Genomic DNA, 25,320 nt, shown 5'->3' with positions numbered 1-25,320 from the left:
AAAGAAAAGCAAATATGATTTTCCAGACCTCCATAAGACATTTTATAAAAAGAACAACAAGTTTTAAATAACCAGAGGGGATCAGCTAATGTAGTACTCAGCTAAGCTTCAGCTTAATCAATTAATTAATACCTACATACTAACCGATCTGTCAGGTACACGTTCTGCTAGCCCTGGGGTACTCAGTGGTGTTTATCTTAATTAGAAAAGTATTTCAGTATGTGGCTCTCTGAATAGATTTTGTTTTTCTCATCAAACAGGCTGGTTTTGGTTATGGATTGCCCATATCACGTCTTTATGCACAGTACTTTCAAGGAGACTTAAAGCTGTATTCCTTAGAGGGATATGGGACAGATGCAGTTATTTACATTAAGGTAATAACTATAATCTTCTTGATTTAATATTTCTTTGGAGTTTAAAAAAGGTACCAACATTTAAATGTAATGAAATTTTATTTTACCTCATGCTGTTAAAGTACAAAAAACGTTTACATGGGATGTCATCCATTTGACAGTTGATCCCCTGGTCTCTGGGGACACAAGCATTCTTATTTGTTACGATCAGGACTGTGCTTGTTAACAGGAAAAACTGGGTTAAAGGAGGGAAAACTGAAGTTATATATCACACAGCACTGATTTCAACATATAACCCATTGATCCACCCATCTTTTGACATACTTCCAGGGCCTTTTCTTTGCAGAGTCTGCAGATTGGAGTGTCACATTGTCTTTCTTGAACAGGCTATACTTTCGGTTCATTGTTTTGGTTTCTTTAAACAAAGAAACAACCAATGGCATAATCTTTTTGGATTTCTATGCAGTCCTTTAAAGATAGCATCTGACTCCAAGTTGACCAAAATTTTTATGTGCCTTTCCTTCGCAAATCTTTCCAAAGCTTGTATCTTAGTTTTTAAAGACATCCTCCCCTGTTTTTTGCATGTTGTTAATGTAATATTTGATTAAATTTTACAATGACAGATGTAATTGCATAAACAGATTTGGAATAAGCCTTGGTGACTCTTGATTGAGCATATATTGCTTATCTGGCAGAACAGTAGTGCTTGGCTTACTGGCCTTGGGTGTTAGATGTGCTTATAGAAGTTTCAGTAGATTTTACTGGTATGCAGAAGCACAGAGACGCGTCACTAGTTAAATAGCACTGAACATGGTGGCTCATGCCTATAATCCCAGTATTTTGGAAAGTGAGAGGCAAGAGGATTGCAAGTTCAAGACCAGCCTCAGCAATTTAGTGAGGCCCTAAGCAATTTAGACCTTGTCTCAAAATAAAAATAAAAATAACTGGAAATAAAGCTTAGTAGTAAAGTGCTCCTGGGTTCAATCCCCAGTACAAAACAAAAAGCACTGGTTAAGTGGCAGGCTGTTGGTCCCTAATTATTTGGTGATTCTAGTTGTTTTTATGGCCACTAGATGGCACCTATTTTATAGGAAATGCAGAAGAAGTTATGTGCGAAAAATAAACATATAGGTAAAAGGTTTTTAGTTCCATTTTTGGGAAAAAAATAGAAGACAGTAAATCTTACTAAATCATTAAAATCATCAATATCAAAAACCTTAGTTTGCACTCTCAGGGTGAAATTTCTAGTTCATTATTTTCTACATCTTAAGGGATGCTGGCACCCTGAATTTGAAATTTTAAAAAAATCCTAACTTGAAGAAAATAGCAAGAATGCCATTTATCTCAGGTTCCAGTGGTTTACAGGAAGCTGAAGTAGAACAGTGAATTGATGGTAATGATATAGCGAAATTTTAAATTAAGCATGATGCAGAAATCACATGTGGTGTGATTGAAATTGGTCGCTTTAATAGCAGAAGAAAACACAAGACCAAACCCAGGATGAAGAATTGTTCATGCAGAAGCCAAAATGCCTTAGACATAGTTTTATATTTATTGATAATGTTATGTTAAATTTTTTATTGTACAATGACTGTACTGAAAAAATATTTCTTCAGTATTAACTAAAATAGATTTCATTAAATCTATGTACATATATTAAAGTACATATTAAGGTATGTGTATCAAGTTTTTTTTGGTTTTGCAGTTAACTGACTTTTTCAAGTAGCCAACTTCTGGTCTGGCTTGTGTTTTGTAAGAAGCATCTACTTGTGTAAAATTTGAATCCAGCAGCTTCCAGGCGACCTGGAAAACAATAGTCTCAATCAATATGCACATTGATTGGTGCCACAGTTTTAGTAAGCAACCTGTTTCCAGTATGTACACTTTAAAATGTATACATACATAAAGCAAAATATGTGGTGGTATTATGATTAACAGTTGAGTTCTATTGAATTTGTAGTAAGTTTTTTGCTGTTCTATGTTTTCTCAACTAATGAGTTCTCAAAAATGCCAGACTTAGAGTTTCTGCTGTTTTTTTCAGGCTCTGTCAACAGAATCGATTGAGAGACTCCCCGTGTATAACAAAGCTGCCTGGAAGCATTACAACACCAACCATGAAGCTGATGACTGGTGTGTCCCCAGCAGAGAGCCAAAGGACATGACCACGTTCCGCAGTGCCTAAGGGCGCTTGAGATGCTGGGAAAGTCCAGTGTGGTTTTTGTGTTACATTTGGAAGGGATGGTGTTCACAACTACATTATACCAAATATTTCATGTGTCATTTTCACAATTAACTCATTGGGTAGAATAAATGGAAACTGAATTCCATTTGTGCCTATTAAATCTCCTAAGGATAAAATTATACCTATTTTACACATATATTTTCACAGTTAACTGAACATATTTTTAAACAGCTGTAGTTATGGTCAACTTTCTTCTAATGGTGGACTTCAGAAGTGTGGAAGTCTTGATTTCTCACAGGAAGCTGTGTAGTTTTTTAAAGAAATACTTTACATTTATGTCTACTAGAAACATTTTTTGAATAATATTCTTTAGCTGGTTAGTCATCTTTCTGTTATTTGGAGGAGTTCTGCCATTCTTTATTGAGTAGTCACAATAAGATGGTCTTCAAGTTTTTCAGTGCCCAACCATAGGTAAAGCAGAACATAGTTGTCAATGTAGTCACAGCCACCATAGCATCTGCATCCATTGTCTTAGCTCGGAAGTTAATTGATTGTTTTATTATAATGGATTGTAATGACTGGTTCCCTGTGAATCTAAGCCAAGATCAGAGGTAGTATGTCCTGAGTATGCTTAGGATTAATGTAAGGAAAATTTTTATATTAAAAACAAAACTAGCAGGTACTAAAATTATAGAAAATAAATTGAGGGTAAAGCAGTGAGTCCCCAAAACTGAATTAATTAGTTGTTGAGATTACCTGGGGGAGCTTTTTGAAAACAGTAGAGTTTTTCTGGGTCCTACTCCACACATATTGAATCAGAACCTCTAAGGCTGGAGCCCAGAGATCACACACTTCCAGATGAGTCTGATGCCTGGCCTGTTTAGAACCACTCTTTTAGGGTGAGTAGTGGTGATGCTAGATTTGCTAAAGTAACAGATCTTTAAATTTGGGTTTCCACTTATTTGAAGGTCAGATTTCTAGACTTTAGGAGAGACATTGAATCTCAGGCCTGGTGTAGTTAGGAGTATGATGAGACACAGAAGAGAAGGACTGTAGGAGAATAGTCAGGTAACCAGTGGGTTACCTTGTTTTTAGTTTGTTTAAGTGATTACAAAAAATATGTATATTTTCTAAAATCCAGATTTTGAGGAAAATCAGTTTGGGCTTCTTACAGCAATCCATTGCATTTGTGTGGTAATTTGTAATTTACAAATGCTTCATTATAACTTTATTGGTCTTTAAAACGAAGAGCTGTAGTGCAGGTGTTATCATCCTGGTTTTCACTCACAATGACTCAGAATCACACAGAATTAGAACCAGAGCCCAACTTGTCCCCATGGATCGCCCCATTGGCGTGTCCAGGACTCTTTGAAGTTTGTATCTCACCTTCTTTTAAGGGAACAAGGAAATACATTGAACATAAATTTTGAAGTAAAAATTTAAATATTTAAGCATAGCTTCATTACTTAAATGGAGAGTGTTTATTATCTGCAGAGTATATTGAGTTGAAACACCTCATTCTTAAAAGGATTATGTGAGATTGACAATTCTACATGTCTTATACGTGTGTCATATTATCACATTATGTCCTATAAATATGAATGATGTTTTTTAAAAAGCCAAGTCACACAGCACAAAATAGACTTTCTTGAACCTGTCAGAAACTAATTACATAAATTTGTGGATTGGGAGGGGTGTTAAAGGGCAGGCAGTTAGTCCAGTGCCCTCATTTAAGAGATGAGGGTCCTGAGACCCAGAGGACTTGTCTTTGGCAGGATTTAGCTAGTCTGACCAAATATTGGAAAAATAGATACCTTACCTAATCTACTGTTCCTTAATCAAGGGTTTTATAAGAAGCAATAGGATGTGTTAATGCATGACTTGTGTTAATTCAACGTATTACAGTTTTTTAGCTTTAAATTAATTTTTTCTTGTAATGAATATTTTAGAATCCTTTGAATTAAAATATTCACTTTCTTTCCTAAATGAGACATTTGTACTACTAACATAAACTTGATGTTTTTACTTCGGAAATATTTTTCCCTTCCCCACGAAAATTAGTTTTTCTCTATTTAAGAGCTAAGAAATTGTGTTTTCAAAGGAAAGTGAAATTACTTTCCTTTTGCTTCTTTTAAAGGTACACAGCTTTTTTACTGTTATTGTGGTAATAGACAGAAAATTGCATACAAAAAATATTTTGGGAGAGTTTTTTCCTAGTTGGTTTTAAATCATTGAGCTACCTGAAAGGTTTTTAGATTCTTAAAATGAGCTATTTTGTCTACCAGCATTAATGTTATGCAGCATGGATATAAAAATATATTGAAGGTCAGGAAGTAGATACAAAGTAATTTTTATAACCTGGGCAGTTAATGAATGTGCCAACAGTTTTTAGGATGAGATAACAAAACTATTCTGCCCTCTACTTAATATCCTGGCAGGCTTTTGATGTCTTCATACCTAATAGTGATCTCTTCCTGCACTGTAAGGTTTTTACATAAAAATATTTAAGTGAAAGTCTACCATATTATTATACACAATGTTTTCTGTGTGGTGATAAACTGAAAACATGGATCAACTCTTATTTTGGAAATAAACTGAGTTAATTTAGATTTTTAAAAATATAATCATGTCTTTTAAATAGGGTTCTCTTCCATGGAGGCTTAATATTCTGTAAACATTTAAAAAATCATAGTGAAGTGGCTTGTACTAAATCTCACTATTTTCAATAGGAGAACTATTGGAATTTAGATTTCCAATGTGTATATTGTCATGGAGAAAGTAAGAGAAGTGTGTTTGGTTTGAGTTTTTTTAGATTTTTCATTATCCAAACTTACCACAGGTGACTGACTTATTGCTTAAATGGAGATCTGTTGTGTGATTTTGAAAGCTACAAATAAATTTGAAATTTGAATAACTTTCAGAGTGTAAGTAATTATAGGAAAGGTCTTAATTTAACCAGCACTACCTTGTACTTATACCAGTTGAATATCAGAACTAAACTTCCTAGTCAAAGACAGATCCTATTCCCCATTGATAGAATATAGGAACCACGAATTCTCTTCAATGTTGAAACCAGTAAGTTCCATAATGGAACTCCAGAGGGGAAACAATTAGTTTTATGGTCTCACTGTGGTTTTGTAAATGGCTAATCAGAGGAAACCAAGTCATTCAACCAATTTCAGTTTATACCTTTAATTGTACATAATGTGAAGCTTCAAAAGATGGATAATCAGGGTTGAGTTAAATGGTTTGCAAGCACTGCTTTTGCTGGAGGAACTTTTCATCATGTATGATTAACTTCAAGCTTCAGGAATTAATTTTCTTACAGTCAGATCCCATACACTTGAAAAATAATATGATTAATGACATGTGAAGGATTTTTTTGCATGTAGGAACACACCACTAGTTTGCTTAGTTCTGGCATTCCTTTTTATTTTTTTCCTGGTGCTTAAGATTGAATCCCAGGCCTTATGCATGCTATGCAAAGCACTCTACACTGAGCTACATCCCTGCCCTAGTTCTGTCATTCTGAAACTATTGTGCCATTTATCCAATTTATATGTTTGAAAAGAAGAATTAAATATACTACCTACTTTTTTCTAGAATCTTCACATTTCTTCAGCAGTTATTAACTATAGGTTTTTAAGACCAGAAGGCAAAATTGTCAGTTTTGGATGCAAAACTTTACCCTTTTTGTTAACTTGAAAAGGCTGTTAGGGAATAGTGACGGCTAGTTTTTACTTTTTTAAGTCAAACATTCTTGAGCAAAAATATACTGGTTTTGCTCCAGTAAGGTAAACTCCCATGTGAGAGTTGTCTTCCTTCAGGAATTATTTTCTGAGAGTCCAGAAGCACACTGCCTGTAGTGGTCACAGAGAATATTGTCAGAAATTTTGTAGTTGTGATTGGAATGTTGCTAATTACAATTAATTGAAACTACTGAAAAGTCCTTTTAGGAAACAGCTTATGAGTCCAGGACATTTGTGAAGTTTAACTCAGGTCTCTTAGATTTCTTATCATGGGATTGCCGTTACAGTACTGTCTAAAAATCCAATTACCAAGCCAGGAGTGGTGATGCATGCCTGTAATCCCAGTGACTTGGGAGGCTGAGGCGGGAGGATTGTGAGCTATGAGCCAGCCTCAGCAAATTAAGGAGGCCCTAAATAACTCAGTGAGACTCTGTCTCTAAATAAAATACAAAAAAAAAAAAAAAGGATGGGGATATGGCTCAGTGGTTGAGTGCAGCTGGGTTCAATTCCTGGTGCAAAAAAAAAAAAAAAAGTGACCAATTATAGTACTGTATGAAAATATTTGTATGAAATTATGTGTCCAAAACTTTACTTCAAAAATGATTCTTCTGTAATCATACTCTATGGTTCGTCTGTAATTGTGAAATACAGTAGGAGAGGAGAATAATCATTTTTATATTTACAGTATGAAAACATCTGATTTAATATGAATCATTTCTTTTTATCTTTTTACTATCTGTATGTCTAATGCCCACTGTACAGTAGGCACTTATAGTTGTAAATCTGGCAAATGCATAATGATAATTTAACATTGTGTCCATTCTCAAAATGATATTTTAAGCAAAAGTGAATCAGCTTGGATAGTAACCAACACAAGGAAATCTAGTGAAAGGATAAAATACAGACTAAAGAGAACTTGGAGGTGTAGCAAAATAGCACTGCTAAAGCTGTGGATATATTTTAAATACAAAGAAATGAGTAAGCAAACAGTCCCTATTATGGGCCAGGAGAAGCCACAGCTGAGGCAGCAAGGAGCTGGTGATGCCCCTTGAGCTTTGTGAGCTGCATCAGAAGGATATTTCAGACAAAGTCCTAACAAGGAAAGAAAAAGACCCAAGTGAACAGTATTTAGATTTTTTTTAAAAGAGACACAATTATAAATACAGATTTTAAATAATTGTGAGAATACTATAAACTTGATAACAAAGTTTTTGGAAGTATAAGAAAAAGAAATGGATCCATTTCTAGAAAAACCAGTGTTACCAAAGTTCAGCTAAAATTTTGGCAGTCTAAAACAACCAAAAGCCAGTAAGAAAATGGAATTAGTAATTGCAATTCCACCTCATCAAAAGAAAGTTTTAAAGGGCGAATTCTGGAAAAATATCAGTGAACAGATAATTTCTGTCATGTAGAAGTTCTTAGGGAATAGAAAGGCGAGGAAGCCACCTGACCCATTTCCTAAAATTAGTCATAAATCTAAAATGGAATAAGGACAATATGAAAAATTAATTTATAGACCAATCTCATTTATGAACATATATGGAAAAATTGCCGATAAAATGTAGGTGCATTGAGTGTAATAGTCTATAAGAAATAATGTGTCATGCACCAAGGCAGACACTTCCCAGGGATGCAAGGATGTTTCAGTATCTAAAAATTGTATAACTTATCATGCTTCAGATTAAAGTAGAAAATCATGATCACCTCAATGAAGACAGTAAATTCAGTATTTATTATTATGGGAATGGTTTAGTTGTAATTACAAGTGCTTCACTCACACAGGCCTCTGTTGGGCATTACAGTAAGCTTTAAATAGTGTTGGCCAAACGGGGCCAAACGTAAGGCAGATGTACTGGAATTGTCTGATTGGTTCGGGTCCATTACATCTTTGCCATAGAAAGTTGGATTAGCACTATGTCAGCAAATGACCAACATTTGATTTCAATTCGGAAAGTCAGGACGGTGCTGTGTGTGAATGCTATGACAAGGACACTTGGAGCTTCCAGAGATGATTCTTAAGTGATAACGGAAAACATCCAAATGGGAGCTTCTCTGTCTTTGAAGGGGGAACCTAGTGGTGCTTGATCAAGTACCTTTAAATCAAGGTAAAAAACAGCTTTTATTCCTTTCAATGTAAACATTGGACCTTTTTCTCTAAAGAAGTCGTGTGCAAATAACAATGTTCCAGTCAATGTGGCCCCAAAAGATGATATAACCTGGAGACACTGTAGTCATCTTAGTCAATCTGATAAAATCACCTAGACTTATTTCTTAGAATCATTTCCATTGTTAAGCCATGCATGACTGTATCATATTAAACCCAATCTAAAATTTTATTTACTGTAAGGGTGTGGCAATTGAGCACACAAGTAAAAACATTCTTGTCATACCCATCTTAAAATAGTGCTGAGAATGCCATGGGGGGACAAAAGTGCTCAGGTCACAGAAGATTATTTCAGGAACTGCTCTGCCAGGATCATCCAGAAAAACAGCCTGCCTTATCTTTAAGACTATATATGTTTTTTCTTAGCAACTGTCCACAGAACTTCCACCTATGAACTTAAGACTAAATTTACATGGTAAATGCTACTGTCCCCCAATCAGAGCTCACCAGATCAGCCAAGCATTGAAAGTCCCAATGTGCTTTCTTCATAACTGGATTTTTCTGTCCTAAGAAAATCCCCAACTTTTACTTTTAACTCTGAATCTACCAGAGGCCTCTCCAGCCTATGCATGTCTACTGGACTGTAATCCTACTCTTCATTCTCAAATAAAAGTTAATTTACTGGAGATTCTTCTCTGCATTTCTGTTTGGCATTAACAAAAGGAAATAAGATTGTATTCTTTTTTTCAATTACTTTTTCTCAGCATTCTAAGTGAACTGAATTTGATTAATTGCGATCTAAGTATTGCTGCTGCCGGTGCAGAGGTGCCTACTACACTAGATTCTGAACAAACCCCCCCCCCAAAAAAAAAAATCAAAGGAAACATCCCTGGATATAAAGTTTATAAAATGGGCAGTGTGTTTTGTTAGATGCTCATCTTTATTGGCAGGGACTATCCTGCTGTTTGTATTGGCACATTGCCCCAAAAGTAAACTGAATTATCCATTAACAAATTTGAGTAGGCCCTGTGCTAACCTCGGTCTCCTGATGCTGAGTAAAAGTCACGATAAGCACTCACTTTTAATTTGCAGCTTTCAACTGAATTATTTCTTATTTGTCTATGTCCTTTGCTGTGAAATATTTAATGTATAATTTTAGGTTTACGCTATTCAGAAGTGGCTCTGCTAGATTTGTCTTTTCAAGTCATTGGAGAAACCAACAGGTATCCAGTGTGTTTAGAAACCTCCATCCATGACACCCCCTTCAAATCTCTGAGCACAGGGCCCATATGGCTCTCCCTTGTATGCAGTTTTTGTAGTGTGATGTCTTCCTTCTGGAGAAGTTTTTTTCCTGAGGTTATTAGTCTGTGAGTTACCTCATAATCACGTTTATTGCTTATTCAGTTTCTATCATCTGTGTAATCAATTCCCTGTATCAACTTCCCTCTACTTGAAATTCTTAACCCGTTTCCCTTCTTGGACCCTGAGTAAAACAGGTTGCCATAAAAATAGCAAGCACAGGCTGGGGGCAACTCAGTGGAGAGTGCATGCTTAGCATGCGCAAGGTCCACCCGCAGCATGCACACACACAAGGCAAACATATATAAAGCATTATTTTCATAGCAGAGGAAGATTTTATTTTTTTTAGACTCAGGTATGATTTCAAGTGAAATACTTGGTTGTTGTGCTTGGAATTTAGGTAGCATATATAGAAAAAAAACCCCTCTGAAATTAGGGTGACAGGTAAAAAAAAAAAAGAGCCCATCTACACTGCATGCTATGGGTGTAGATTTATGATTAATGAGTTAATAGTCAAATCTTAAACACAAAAACTGCTTTCAATGAATTTTCTCTCAAATTATTAGTAAGATCTTCATATTTTTTGTGTCCCTCTCTCATTAATGTTTTCCTATTTCCCTTAAAAATAAGGAGGAAGGGCTGAGATTGTGGCTCAGTGGTAGAGTGCTCACCTAGCTCTTGTGAGGCCCTGGGTTCGATCCTCAGCACCACATAAAAATAAATAAATAAAATAAAGATATTGTGTTCAACTACAACTAAAAAATAAATATATTTAAAAAAATAAGAAGGAAGATCTCAAAATACCAAAACTGAACCACAATGAAACAATGTGCATAGTCCTTTCACCATTAAAGAAATTCAATTTGTAACTTGAAAACACACACACACTCACAAAAATTCAGACCCAGTTTCACTAAAGAATTATTACCAGTATCCTGATTCTAAAACCAAAGGAAGTTAAAAAAAAAAAAAAGGAAAGGAAAATTATAGATCAGTATTTCTCATGAACTTAGATGTAAAAATCTTTAATAAAATATTAAAGAGTCAAATATAACAATAAGTACCTATCATAGCCAAGAGTGCTTTATTCCATACAAGCAAAGCTGGTGGTTTAACATTCAAAAAATATCAGTGTAACCTACCATGTGAACAGGCTAAAGAGGAAAAATCATATGATAGTATGAATTGACAGCATTTGACAAAATCCAATTCTATTAAAAATATCTAGGGGTCCCCACTTGGCTATCAAGTAGGACTGATTCTATTCTATGGCAACTTTTCCCATCCTTGATACTCCCTGATATAAGAATAATGTTTTCTGCATCACATTTTATGAAGTAATGGGTCAGATTTTAAAAGCAATACATGGATGGAAATTATGTAAATCGAATATCGATTAACTGTATCATAATTATCAAACCCACAATTTTAAAAGGTGTTTTATCATAGAGAAAAGAATGTTTTTATAAATATATAGTGTAGTTGGAAAGTTCACATTTACTTGTATGGCATATATCTTACTGACATAAATTTATAAGCACTATTCCATTTCTGTTCCCAAGATCCACCTTTATACATTAACATTTGAATGAATACATTTATTATATAGCCAAGATAGCAATTTCCAAATCCAGTGCTAATGCACTTCCTGGCTCATGCTGAAACTCTTAACAGCAATTAACTAATTCATGAATTAATATTGTTTAGACATAGCCCTCTAGAACTAAATGAGATAATTTACGTAAAATGCTTAGCACATTTCCTGGTATATAGTAAATACTCAATAAATAATAGCCATTAGTATTAGTATCATAAACCAAAGATGTCATGAGATTTTCTACATTGATTACTGTAATAAATAAGTTAATTTTTTTTAAAAAAAAAGAAAAGCATTTTCAAGCTATGGATAAATTTCTCAAATTCAAGTCCTAAGGTGATGGGTATATTTTTGTGTTCTTCTAAATCCAAACAACACTAACAACCTAAAGTTCAAATTTGAAGATGTCCTGATTGTTTTTCTCTGTAGTGGACTTTACCCATATAGGTGCCCTATATGCCTGTCAGTAAAAATCAAGTGTTACTGACTAGTATTTTCATAAGAGCCTAGGATACAGAAAAGTTGTGGCAGCTGAATCCTCTGGGAAGCACATGCTGAGATAGTGTAAAAGGTTGATTGGGGAACTAGGACAAAATGTGGAGATGAACTGGGGAAGAAGCAGTACTGAGCAGGGAGAGCCTCAGAGATGATGATGATCTGCCAGTCTTACTAACAGGAGTCTTGCGTAAAGATTGCTGGTGGGGACACCCACTCAGTGCAGGAATGACAGGAAATGGCAGAAATCCTCCTCTGGGTCAGTCTTTAGCTGGGGGGCGGGGGGGCTATCCTGGTAAGGTGTGGCCTTGACTTGAAAGTTGAAGCAGATGCCAAAGTCACCAATAAATGGAGTGTGTGAGCTCATCTGCACTCCTTAGAGCCCAAAGGAGAATTCCTGGGCAGCACATCTCCAGGATTTCTTAAAAACTGCTGGAGAAGCTGAGTGCAGTGGCGCATGCCTGTAATCCCAGCAGCTCAGGAGGCTGAGGCAGGAGGATCTCAAGTTCAAAGCCAGCCTCAGCAAAAGTGAGGCACTAAGCAACTCAGTGGGCTAAGCAACCCTGGGCTCGAACCCATTTATTTGGAGACCCTGTCTCTAAATAAAATGCAAAATAGGGTCGGGGATGTGGCTCAGTGGTGGAGTGCCCCTGAGTTCAATCCTGATACCAAAATAAATAAATAACTGTTGGAGAAGATATTAGTTATTACTTATGTTAACTTCATGGCTCAGAGGACAATGGATGTTGTGGTTTGGATGTGAGATGTCCCCCAAAAACTCACATGTGAGACAATGTAAGAAGGCTCACAGAAGAAATGATTAGGTTATGAGAGCCTTAACCCAATCCGTGAATTAATTACCTGATTACAGTATTAACAGGGATAACTGGAGATAGGTGGGGTGTGGCTGGAGGAAGTGGTTCACTGGGGTGTGGCTTTGGCTTTGTATCTGGTGAGTGGAGTTGTTCCCTCTGCTTTCTGATCATCATGTGAGCTGCTTCCCTCCACCATACTCTTCTGCCATGTTGTTCAGCCTCCCCTTGAGCCCTAAGGAATGGAGCTGGCCTTCTGTGGACTAGGACCTGTGAAACCATGAGCCCTCAAATAAACTTTTCCTCTTCTGCAATTGTTCTGGTCAGATCTTTTAGTCACAGCAGCAAAATAGCTGACAAAGACAATGGAGAATCACTGATCAGAGTTCATATCCAAAGCATTGCAGAGCATAGTAGCATCATTGTTCCTCCATTAAAAACCAAGTCAAAAGATCCATGGTGAGTAATAGGCTTGTGGGTGGCTGGAAAATTGGTTCCATCATGTCTGTGTGACACAAACAGAGACAATTATGAGGTTAGAAGGAGAGCTGTTAAGAGGGTCTTTCCCACTGCAAAAAAAAAAAACAAATACACTGACTCAAACTCCATGTTCCCTTAAATATACAGTACTCCCCACTGAATATGAAACCTAAAAGATGTCACTTATTGGTATGATCTTAACTGAGTGGACTGCTCCCTGGGAATGGTTTGAAAGACAAGCAAGTGGAGTTACAACCACACTGCTGGTGACACTGGGGACCTACGCTGAGAAGCAATAACATGCTGCAGCCAGCATCTGTGGTCAATCCAAAATTAGCTGACATTTCTGATGTTGTTGACCAGTTTGCAACCAGACATCCACTTAGTCAACTGCCTTATCAATTTCAGGACTTATTAGTAAAATCAGACTCAAATATAAGGGTTTGGGCTTGGTTCATTATAGTTGGTCTATATTTGTAAACAGAGGACAGTGATGTCTGAATATTTGTGTTACAGATCTTTTGCAGCTGCCCTGGGCTCGAACCCATGCAGGGTTTAGATGTGGAGCTGGTTACTTGTTGATATTTTCATACTGTGTCAGTGAAATATATATTATCACATCAGTTCTTGCCAGGAATTTCTCAACAAAATGGAATTTTTTCTAGTATTTCAACAAATATTGATACAGCCAGTCTGATGATGATGATGGTGGTGGTGATGATAGAAAGAAAAGAAAATGCTGGAGAAGGCAAATACAAATAAAATCCTTATTAGACCTTTCTGGCTGCCAATGACTTTCTTACTGGGTTGTCTCCTGTTCAGACTCCTGCAAGAAAGGTAGTTTTAAAATCATGCTTCTATGGAACACCTACCAACTAAAGATGTCTAATAATAATTTATTTCTAGTTCAAAAACATTCAAAGAAAATTTTCATTAAAATTGAGGTTGTAGATAAAATTTTCTGAACTTTAAATTCTATTAATTTTTCATAAGTCTTATAGCTGGAATAGCTGTTTAGACTTTCTATTGAATATAATTTTGTGGATATGATTTTATACTATATGCTTATAGTATATAATATGCTATATTATAATACTTATTTTTCTATGAGAAAAATATTGTTAATTGCTAATTTGTTCATTGGAAGTATATCCAACATTTTATGCTTTTTTCCTTAAAAAAATGCTGAATTGTAAAACAGCAGCCCTGTGGAGAGCGAGAGACCATTGGAACCATGGTCTCTGATTTCCTCATGGCTGTGTTTGTGCTGGGAGCTATGCAAAAGAGCAAGTGAGATGTTCCAGTTGCTAAGGTTAACACCAGGCCGAGGTGGCTACTTGCAAAGGCTTGGGCCTCTTAATAGTTGGAACCTTGGATTCAGACACCAACTCCCAGGGGTAGAGAATTCTGGGCATAACAAGTTGACCTCAATGTCTTTAAAGTTTCTCTGCATCTTTCAGACGGCCTGCTTTGCTAAAACTCTCTCATAAATAGCCTTCTGATGTTAAAACCTATATAATTAACGTGCTGAGCTAGCTCTAGTGTCAGTCAAGCCTCATTGGGGCTTGGCTACTCACCTGTCCCCAGGTTTTTCTCTACGTGTGTCTATCTTTTCTTCATCCCCTCATTGCCACATCTGGTTTCTGAATTAATAGCCATGCTGGTCACCACATAGCAGTTTAAATTGTTCAGCCACTAAAACAAAATTTAGGGGCTGGTGGTAGAGCTCAGTCATAATGCCCAGAGCTAGAGCATTTGCCTAGCATGCGTGAGACATGGGGTTCATTCTTCAGTGACAAAAATAATACTAATAATTTAAAAATTTTCAACTCCCTTTTTTGCCATTAATACTGCATAGAGACAGGTGCAATGAATGATGCATGCTTGTAATCCAGCAGCTCTGGAGGCTGAGGCAGGAGGATTGAGAGTTCAACGCCAGCGTCAGCAACTTATCTAGGCCCTAAGCAACTCAGTGAGACCCTGTCTCAAAATAAAATAAATAGGGCTGGGGATGTGACTTAGTGGTTGAGTGCCCCTGAGTCCAATTCCTGGTACCAAATTAACAAACAAGAAAACTATATAGAAGCAGAATACTGCTAAAAATCATCTTAACAATCATATGAATAGTTTTTGAAATAAAAAATCAATTATGCATAAAAATAATGCTTGGGTTTTTTTTTAGTCAAGTAATACTTTAGAGTAGTAAATAGAAATAATACCCCTCTGAACCCCTCAACTTCATAATTCCTCTCCTCAGACATAATGACTCTTTTTTTTTTTTTTTTTTGTACTGGGAATTGAATTCAGGGCACCAACCTCTGAGCCACATACCGAGCCCTATTTTGTATTTTATTTAGAGACAGGGTCTCACTGAGTTACTTGGTGCCTCACTAAGTTGCTGAGGCTGACTTTGAACTAGCAATCCTCCTGCCTCAGCCTCCCAAGCCACTGAGATTACAGATGTGCACCACTGTGCCAGGCCCATAATGACTCTTAATACGTCTATGCACTATTCCTGACATTTTCTAAACATCCATAAACATATGTGTATGTATATATACACTCAAGTGTGTGTGTATATATATGTGTGTGTGTGTGTGTGTGTGTGTGTGTGTGTGTGTATATACACATATATGTATGTATAAATGTATGTATATACAAATGTCAATATACCAAACACATATCACATATTCTTTTAAAAATAAAAACACTGAGCTAGGGGTAGAGTTCAGTGGTAGAGTGCTTGTCTAGCATGAAGCCCTGGGTTTGCTCCCCAGCACCAAAAAAAAAATAATTAATAAAAAAATAAAGATATAAAAACCTATTTGCCTATCAGTATGCTACAACATCTTGTTCTTTTTCTTGCAATAACATTTTTCATGTCAGTACCCAGATATCATCCACAATACTTTTAGGGACTATAAAATTTTCCATTATAACAGATATGCTATGATTTAAGCACTTACTCGATGATAGCTCTTTAGGTTATTGCCAGTTAAGGGGACACTAAATGAGACTCTTTCTAAATGCATTTTAGCAGAGGCTTCCAAGTCTTCAATAATGAAAAGTACTGGACCACTTAGATAGGACTTGCAAAGGGGTCTCTACCAACTGGCTTAGGACACTGATGTCATCGTGCATCTAAAACAGAACAAAACAAAAATATTGGGGCTGGGGCTGTAGCTCAGTGGCAGAGCACTTGCCTAGCATGCATGAGGCACTGAATTCGATCCTCAGCACCACATAAAAATGAACAAATAAAATAAAGGCACATGCAAGGCCCTGGGTTCGATCCTGAGCATCACATATAAATAAATAAAATAGTTATAGTGTCCAACTACAACTACAAAAAATAAATATTAAAAAAAAGAATTGAAGCCAAAGATGAGTGAAGAAAAAATTTAGATTAATTTATCTCTACATCTTGAAAAGTTAGGCTTGAAGCAGAATGAAGAATTCTCAAGTTTGGGGCTCAGGTGTGCAGAATGAGAATACATTTCCTAGCAGCAGAAGGAAGTAGAAAACTGAGTTATGATCCTTGTTAGGGAGCATTCTCAGAGCTACACCTGGAAGGAAGGGATGAAGGCAGGATTGGTGGAGCCCAAAGCTTCCTGGATTGGGAGGAACAGGAAGCTTCTTGCTGTGTGGCTGCAACTGAGGATCCACCAATCCTTCTGGGAGTTTTGGAGCTGAAATGGCACTTCTGAGGTGTTCTGAGTTGAGGTGAGAGAGCTGGGCCACTTTATTCCTGCTTCAGTCCGTGAATACAGGTCACCCCTGAGAGGGGCAGAATTTTGAGTGAAACAATTATGTGAACCTCTTTTTATTTCTTTGGTAGTGTGGATCAAACCCAGGACTTCACACATGCAGGTAAGTGCTGTAGCAGTAAGCTGCACCCCAACACTTTTTTAAATTTTAACTTTGAGGCCTGATCTCACTAAATAGCCCAGGCTGGGCAAGAATTTGTGATCCTCCTGCCTCCCGAACAGATGGGATTTCAGGAGTGCGCCCCATGCCTGCCTACAGCAATTACAGATTCCAGCATCAGGGAGTAAATGCCTTCGCCTTAATGAGGATCCTGGATGAAGTGCCATAGTATCCACCATAAAAAGGAATCCAGATTTCTTTCTTCCTAATCTCCAAGAATTTCACTGAGGCCCCCATCTTTGCATTATTTTCACCATTTCTGTGCTTCTCTCAAGCTTAGGGGAAATTATTCTGCCATCTCCTAAAATGTACCAGGAAGTGCAGAGGTGTGTGAGGTTGTCTTGGGCTGCTAGATGCATTTTTAAAAACACACGTTCACTCATTCTGCTCCTTCTGGGCAAGAGAAAACCATCAAGCCTTCAAGCTCAATTTCTTTCACAGGCTTCCCACATTGTCTCCTTGTTCAGATTTCCATACATACTGAGCATCTCCTTCTCTCCTTCACCCCAGTCTGAGCAAATTTGCATGCTCAATAGACAGAGTGGGATGAAGGGAAGCAGGGGTGTGACAGGATCAAGGAAAACAGTGCTGCTAGGGACATATTCTTTCCCCCACATAATTTTTATGACATGAGCTCTCTTTGGGTCTAGGTTTTTTGTTTTGTTTTGTTTTAATGTTCAAAGGCACAAGCTTCAGAAATTTAAAAAATAATTTTCTTTACTTTCCCACCATAACAACCTTTCCCTGAGGCAAGGATGCATTGACAAAATGAATAAAGGACAAAAAGTTAAAAAAGATTTCAGAAAGGGAATTCTGGGTAATATCTCAAAATAGTATCCTGTCACAATTATATCCAAGGACACTAACAGGACCTGTGGGTAAGATCAATGAGACCTTGAAACAGTCCTTGATGGTTCATGGATTTAGGGGAAATAGATTGGATGATCAAAGTCAGGAGAAGGACTCAATTGTTTTCTAAACAAAGAAATAGGGTGCTACAAGTCTACCAGATGTAGACTGATAACCTTAAAGTTCTACATAGCAATTCCAGAGAAGACTCATCTTGTTCTTTTCTTTGATAGTTTGTCTTGATCAGGCAAAGACTGATGAAATAAGGTATCTGGATTTCAACAAATGACTTGACAGTCACCTGAGATATCATTATGATATCTGAAGGCCACTGAGTGGTCACATGTGGACCACGATTCTAGAGACTCTACTTGGTTCCTATCTTTTGAGCATTGCTTCTCTTAAGCCCTGTTTTTGTTAACCATTCATTGTGAAGAGCTAGTCATGAGGAGATTGTGCCTTTCTTCATATGTGCTGGTCTTGAACTTGCTAACCACACAAGAAACACAGCCCCCCATTTCTGTGTGAATGCAAGGCAGGTGGGGCCAGCAGTGTACCCTTGTGGAGTAGTATGGAGGGAGAATAGTGCAAATAGCTCAGGATAAACCAAGCAGATTTTTAGTAGTCAGCTGAAAGCTGAACATCAGTCACCACCACCTCGGGGACAATAGGATACAAACTCAGCTGGTCCCAAAGTTGATCCTAGAGGATCTGAGGCCACCAGCTCATGATTACAGTGAGATCCTCCCTGCACTCCTCCAGTTGGCATGTTCCTGTATCAATTATTTCCATTTTAAGAACATCAGCTCTTCTGAAAAATGACTTCTCATTAGGGTGTTTCCCGGTCATCACCCAAGACATCATAGGTGCTTCTGGTTTCAAGGTGACTTTGTGTCCTTTGGCCACAGTGGCAGTTTCAGTTAATTATCCTAAACAGCAAGATCATAATATAAGCCCATGCATACCACACTGCCCCATCTGGAAATTTTCTGGCCTCAAATCCCAGTGGTCACTCTGAGGTAGTACTCATAGACTTTTGCCATTACCTCTGGTCCAAGGAAGTACAAATTGCAGATACTTCTGAAATCATATTAGAATCATAAAGGACCAGTGTTGACAGAGCTGTCACTTTTTGCAATTCGGACATAACCTGCTGTTGTGAAAGTTGCTTTTCAAATCCAGCCTTTCTCCAGGTGGTCTTAATGGGTAGGAGATATTAACTTGTGTCCACTAAGTACAAACAGCCCATCTGTGCACCATGTCTTTTCCTTTCAGAAAGGGAATTCTGGGTAATATCTCAAAATAGTATCCTGTCACAATTATTTCCAGGGTAAAGAACAACAGTAGTCTTGTTCTGGGTGCTGTGGAATGTCACAGGTGGTTCCTATGCTGGTTATGCCTAAGAATGACACCATTGCGTGGGCTCCAGGATCCTTGTAGATTTGTCAACCATCCTGTTAGCCGTGGGTGTCACTACTGCATGTGAGCTAGCTTTGGATTGTTCTTCAGTTTCTGATGCTTCCATGGTATCACCAATACAGTGTGTCATCACCACTGAGCTGATGATGAATTTAAATGGCCATGTGGCAGTATGACTAGTGTAAATTGGAACCCTCCCACATGAAGGGAAACTGAGGTGGGCTTTTTTTTTTTTTTTTTGGATCATGATCAAGAAAAAAAAGAAACATTTGCATGATCAGCCACTGAGCTTCAGTCCCCTTTGCCTTGTCATTTTTGTGTGTGTCTTGGAAACCCTATCAGGGATTGCTGATGCTGTAGGTGGCATAGACTCAAGCCTCGAAAATACTGTTGGTCTCCAAGAGCCTTTTTCTTGGTCCACACAGGGATTTTAGATAGAGAATTTGGTGGTGCCAGCACCCCAACTTCTAACATGTCGTTAATTAAAGTGATACTTTCTTTTCACCCACTCCTATCTATCTATCAGACTAACAAGTGATGTGAGCTTTGGCAATTCTAGAGGTTTCCACTTAGTATGCCCAATTAATAATGACCAAGGGGCAAACTTACATGCCTTTGGTTTTACAATACTAGGTCTGGGAAGCATGCTCCAATCAGACATAAAATCCATCTCAATGATGCTTTCAGGTAGAGGAGATAGAAACACTTCATATAAAATTGTCTCAAACATTATGCTACAAAGAGAAAGCTCCCCTTTTTTTCTTTTTGATAGTTTGACATGGTCAGACAAAGGTTGTTGAAATAAGGTATTTGCAGCAAATAACTTGATGGCTTCTGAGATGTTCTGGTCAATAAGATGCAAAAATGGGGACCAGAAAAGAGAAGGGCTGGAAGATTTGTAATACGATGAACCACTGTGCCCAAAGAGAGCTGGAATGAAGAGCAAAATGTCAAGATGGGGACAGAACTGAGTACCTGAGACCTAGTGAAGAAAAGCCTTGGGAAACCACAGAAATCTGGGAACCGGAAGTTTATGACTCATTATTATCACAGTTGTAAAAATCTGTGATAATGACCAGTCAAGACCCCTATAAATGGAGGTGAAGAAGATGGTGGCGAATGGAGTGCATCACCCCCGTGTACCGCGTCACTGTGCGGGTGAATGACGAGTTAGAACGGCCAAAAGCTATTTTGTTAGGAATTTCCATCAAAATTGGGGTGCACCGAAACCTAGAGGAAGGATTTCCATCACCCGAGGATCGGTTACTGGGGCTCAACCTTGAGAGATTTGTTCGCCCGGAGATTCAAGCTGCTTATTCAGCGGCTCGCCCTGCTGCTAGAGACTGCGGCGTGCAACGGGATACAGCGTCCAGAGAAACGGCAAGCTAGCAACACAGAGATACAGTGCTGCTGATTCTGCGGGCTTCTGCCGGCTGTGCCCTCACTGTGCTCAGTGCTGAATTCTGGGTTTGAGACAGGGGAAGGAAGCGGTCCAGTTCTGTCCTCCACACAGGTCAGACCACCAAGGAAGCCAGCGGCCACCATCTTGGAGAGCTGACGTCACCATCGCCAGTTTTCAACTGATCGCAGCTCATTCAGCGATAGAACAGGTCTGTGACATCTAGACCATCCTCCATACAGCGGGGAAATCACATAAAATCTCTCCCCGGCTTTCCGGGGTCGTGATTAACAGAGTGAGCGTGAATAGACGCATGGGAAAAGGTAAAGGCACCTGACCCCCAACTCCCCCCTCCCATCAGCAGCGGAAACGAAACCCGTTTAGCCAGCTCTAGGGGAAGGGGCTAGCGGAGGGAGTCAAAACAATAAGGTGCCGGTTCCCAAAAGCCGCGGCTCCACTCCCTGGAAACTGCAGGCACAGAGTGTAGTTTGAACTGCCAAGAGGTATTACACTGGGAAAGGCCTGGCTGACAGGAGAATCCAGGGGACTAGAAACCAGGAATAAACCTAAGCTAACAGGTTTTGAGAGACACCAGTGGGGGGAGGAGGGAGTGGCCTCACGCGGATTGTTTCCTACAGCCGGAGGGCAAAAATCTTGGCCCGGAAGGCACAGCACCACCTACTGGAAGCGAAGAAAATAGAAGCGTAACAGTGTCCTTTTTTTCTTTTAATTTTTTTTAAAATTTATTAATTTTAATTTTTTTCTTTTCTACAATTATACTATTATTTTTTTAAAATGTAATCTTTATTTTACTGCATTTTATTATGTTTTTAAATTATCATTTCCTTTTCTTTTCTATTCTTTTCTCTTTCTTTCCTCTCTCCCTCTCTCTTTCTTGGTTTGCTTCCTTACCTTTTCCCCATCTTTTCTCTTAAGCATGACCACCCAGATTACGCACAACTTACTAAATGCAAATAGATGAATACTACGAATTGGTCCATAGTCCGCCTAAGCCCTTAACTACCTCCAAGTATTCCTGTCTATTCTCTTGTTAATATCTGCCTGCATTTGAGCAACCCCCCAAAGAAGCTAACATATACTAACCTCCATACCATCAAAGCGCCCGACCTCAACATAAAATCCTAAGTTCAAACCTCAATTCTATACATGCCATCAAATTCTGTAGGCCTCTAATGAAACTAATGAATTTACCTTAAATCACAATTAAATCCAACATCTCTAAACATTGTCTCCCAACACAAAGGAGAGATACTGGAACTATAAAACCCAAAACAAATTTAAAGAATAAAACAGAAATATAGCAGTCAAAAGAGTTGGAAAGCAACGTGAGCACCATGAAAAAACAAGGGAAAAAAGGATTACAAACAATGCAGGACAACTTAAATTCACAGGAGAACCTAGAGGCTTCAGAAAAATGGTCAGAGAAAGAACTCAAGGCATACCTAACTCAGATGGAACGGAATCTTAGAGAAGACATTAGACAGCAAGTCCAAACAATGAAAGTATACTTTGAAAACGAATTAAATAGGCAAACTCAAATGGCAAAGAACAAGCTATACCAGGAGATTGAGATTTTTAAAAAAATCAAAGAGTAATCCTAGAAATGCAGGAAACCATAAACCAAATTAAAAACTCAAATGAGAATATTACAAATAGACTAGATCAAATAGAAGTCAGAACATCAGATAATGAAGACAAAGTTTATCAACTTGAAAAGAATATAGTCAACTCAGAAAGGATGCTAAGAAATCACCAGCAATCTATCCAAGAGATATGGGATGTCATAAAAAAACCAAACTTGAGAGTCATCGGGATAGAAGAAGGTATAGAGGTTCAAACCAAAGGAATGAACAATTCATTGAATGAAATAATCCTAGAAAACTTCCCAGATATGAAGGATGGAATGGATTGCCAAATCCTGGAAGCCTACAGGACCCCAAACATACAAAACCGTAATAGACCAACTCCAAGACACATAATTATGAAGATATCCAACATACAGAACAAGGAGAGAATATTAAAAGCTACGAGAGAAAGAAGGCAGATTACATTCAGGGGTAAACCAATTAGGTTAACCGCTGATTTTTCATCACAGACGTTGAAAGCAAGAAGATCCTGGAACAACGTATTTCAAACGCTGAAAAATAATGGATTCCAACCAAGAATACTGTATCCAGCAAAATTAAGCTTCAGATTTGACAATGAAATTAAAATATTTCACGATAAACAAAAGTTAAAAGAATTCGCAGCCAGAAAACCAGCACTGCAAGGCATTTTGAGCAAAACACTACAAGAAGAGGAATTGAAAAACAGCACCCAAAACTAACATTGGGAGGTAACTCAGTAAAGGGAAGAACAAAAAATATAGCCAAAAAGGAAAAACGAGCCATATTAAAATAAATAAATAAATAAGCATGACTGGAAGTACAAACAATATATCAATAGTAACCTTAAATGTTAATGGCTTAAATTCACCTATCAAGAGACAAAAGCTAGTAACCTGGATTAAAAAAACAAATCCAACAATATGCTGCCTTCAGGAGACTCATATGATAGGAAAAGACATACACAGGTTGAAAGTGAAAGGCTGGGAAAAATCATACCACTCACATGGTCCTCGGAAGCAAGCAGGAGTGGCCATACTCAATCAACTTCAAACCTAAGTTAATCAAAAGGGATAAAGAAGGCCACTATTTACTGTTAGAAGGAACCATCCACCAAAAAGACATAACAATTATCAATATGTATGCACCAAACAATGGTGCTGCAACATTCATAAAACAAACTCTCCTCAAGTTCAAGAGTCAAATAGACCACAACACAATAATTATGGGTGACTTCAACACACAGCTCTCTCCATTGGACAGATCCTCTAGACAAAAGCTGAATAAAGAAACGATAGAACTCAATAACACAATCAATAACCTAGACTTAACCGACATATATAGAATATATCAACCATCATCAAGTGGATACACGTTCTTCTCAGCAGCACATGGATCCCTCTCAAAGATAGACCATATATTATGCCATAGGGCAACTCTTAGTAAATAAAAAGGTGTGGAAATAATACCATGCATCTTATCTGATCATAATGGAATGAAACTGGAAATCAATGATAAAAGAAGGAAGGAAAAATCCTGCATCATCTGGAAAATGAACAATATGTAACTGAATGATCAATGGGTTACAAAAGACATAAAGGAGGAAATCAAAAAATTCTTAGAGATAAATGAAAATACAGACACAACATATCGGAATCTATGGGACACAATGAAAGCAGTTTTAAGAGGGAAATTCATTGCCTGGAGTTCATTCCTCAAAAAAAGAAAAAAACAACAAATAAATGAACTCAACTTCATCTCAAAACCCTAGAAAAGGAAGAGCAAAACAACAGCAAATGTAGTAGAAGGCAAGAAATAATTAAAATCAAAGTGGAAATCAACGAAATTGAAACAAAAAAAAACCATTGAAAAAATTGATAAAACTAAAAGTTGGTTCTTTGAAAAAATAAATAAGATCGACAGGTCCTTAGCCATGCTAACGAAGAGAAGAAGAGAGAGAACTCAAATTACTAACATATGGGATGGAAAAGGCAATATCACAACGGACAATACAGAAATACAGAAGATAATTAGAAATTATTTTGAAACCCTATATTCCAATAAAATAGCAGATAGTGAAGATATCAATAAATTTCTTAAGTCATATGATTTGCCCAGATTGAGTCAGGAAGACACACACAATTTAAACAGACCAATAACAAAGGAGGAAATAGAAGAAGCCATCAAAAGACTATCAACCAAGAAAAACCCTGGACCGGATGAGTATACAGTGGAGTTTTACAAAACCTTCAAAGAAGAATTAATACCAATACTTTTCAAGTTATTTCAAGAAATAGAAAAAGAAGGAGATCTTCCAAATTCATTCTATGAGGCCAACATCACCCTGATCCCGAAACCAGACAAAGACACTTCAAAGAAAGAAAACTACAGACAAATATCTCTAATGAACATAGATGCAAAAATCCTCAATAAAATCCTGGCGAATCAAATACAAAAGCATATAAAAAAAATAGTGCACCATGATCAAGTAGGATTCATCCCTGGGATGCAAGGCTGGTTCAATATATGGAAATCAATAAATGTTATTCACCACATCAGTAGACTTAAAGATAAGAACCACATGATCATCTCAATAGATGCAGAAAAAAGCATTCGACAAAGTACAACATCCCTTTATGTTCAAAATACTAGAAAAACTAGGGATAACAGGATCTTACCTCAACATCGTAAAAGCTATATATGCTAAGCCTCAGGCTAGCATTATTCTGAATGGAGAAAAACTGAAGGCATTCTCTCTAAAATCTGGAACAAAACAGGGATGCCCTCTATCACCACTTCTATTCAATATAGTTCTCGAAACACTGGCCAGAGCAATTAGACAGACAAAAGAAATTAAAGGCATAAAAATAGGAAAAGAAGAACTTAAATTATCACTATTTGCGGGGACGTGATCCTATACCTAGAAGACCCAAAAGGGTGTACAAAGAAACTACTAGAGTTAATAAATGAACTCAGCAAAGTGGCAGGATATAAAATCAACACACATAAATCAAAGGCATTCCTGTAAAT

General features: G+C 37.5%; 1 protein-coding gene across 2 annotated transcripts in view; it reads left to right on the top strand.

Annotated features, from left to right (window-relative positions):
• The window catches only part of Pdk1 (pyruvate dehydrogenase kinase 1), a 36,458-nt gene extending 31,009 nt beyond the window's left edge, over positions 1-5,449 (top strand). Inside the window, exons 10-11 of one of the 2 annotated variants that reach the window (XM_076866797.2) lie at positions 261-374; positions 2,395-5,449. In XM_076866797.2, the coding sequence (XP_076722912.1) occupies positions 261-374; positions 2,395-2,535 (255 nt within the window). In that variant the 3' untranslated portion in view covers positions 2,536-5,449. The remainder of the gene's footprint in view (positions 1-260; positions 375-2,394) is intronic. The other variant, XM_076866798.2, reaches the window with a different exon arrangement.
• The last annotated feature ends 19,871 nt before the right edge of the window (positions 5,450-25,320 follow it).

Source organism: Callospermophilus lateralis, chromosome 9 (genome assembly GCF_048772815.1).
Source record: "Callospermophilus lateralis isolate mCalLat2 chromosome 9, mCalLat2.hap1, whole genome shotgun sequence".
Taxonomy (NCBI): domain Eukaryota; kingdom Metazoa; phylum Chordata; class Mammalia; order Rodentia; family Sciuridae; genus Callospermophilus; species Callospermophilus lateralis.
Note: the sequence above shows the minus strand (reverse complement) of the source record. Positions and strands in the feature narration are given on the sequence as shown.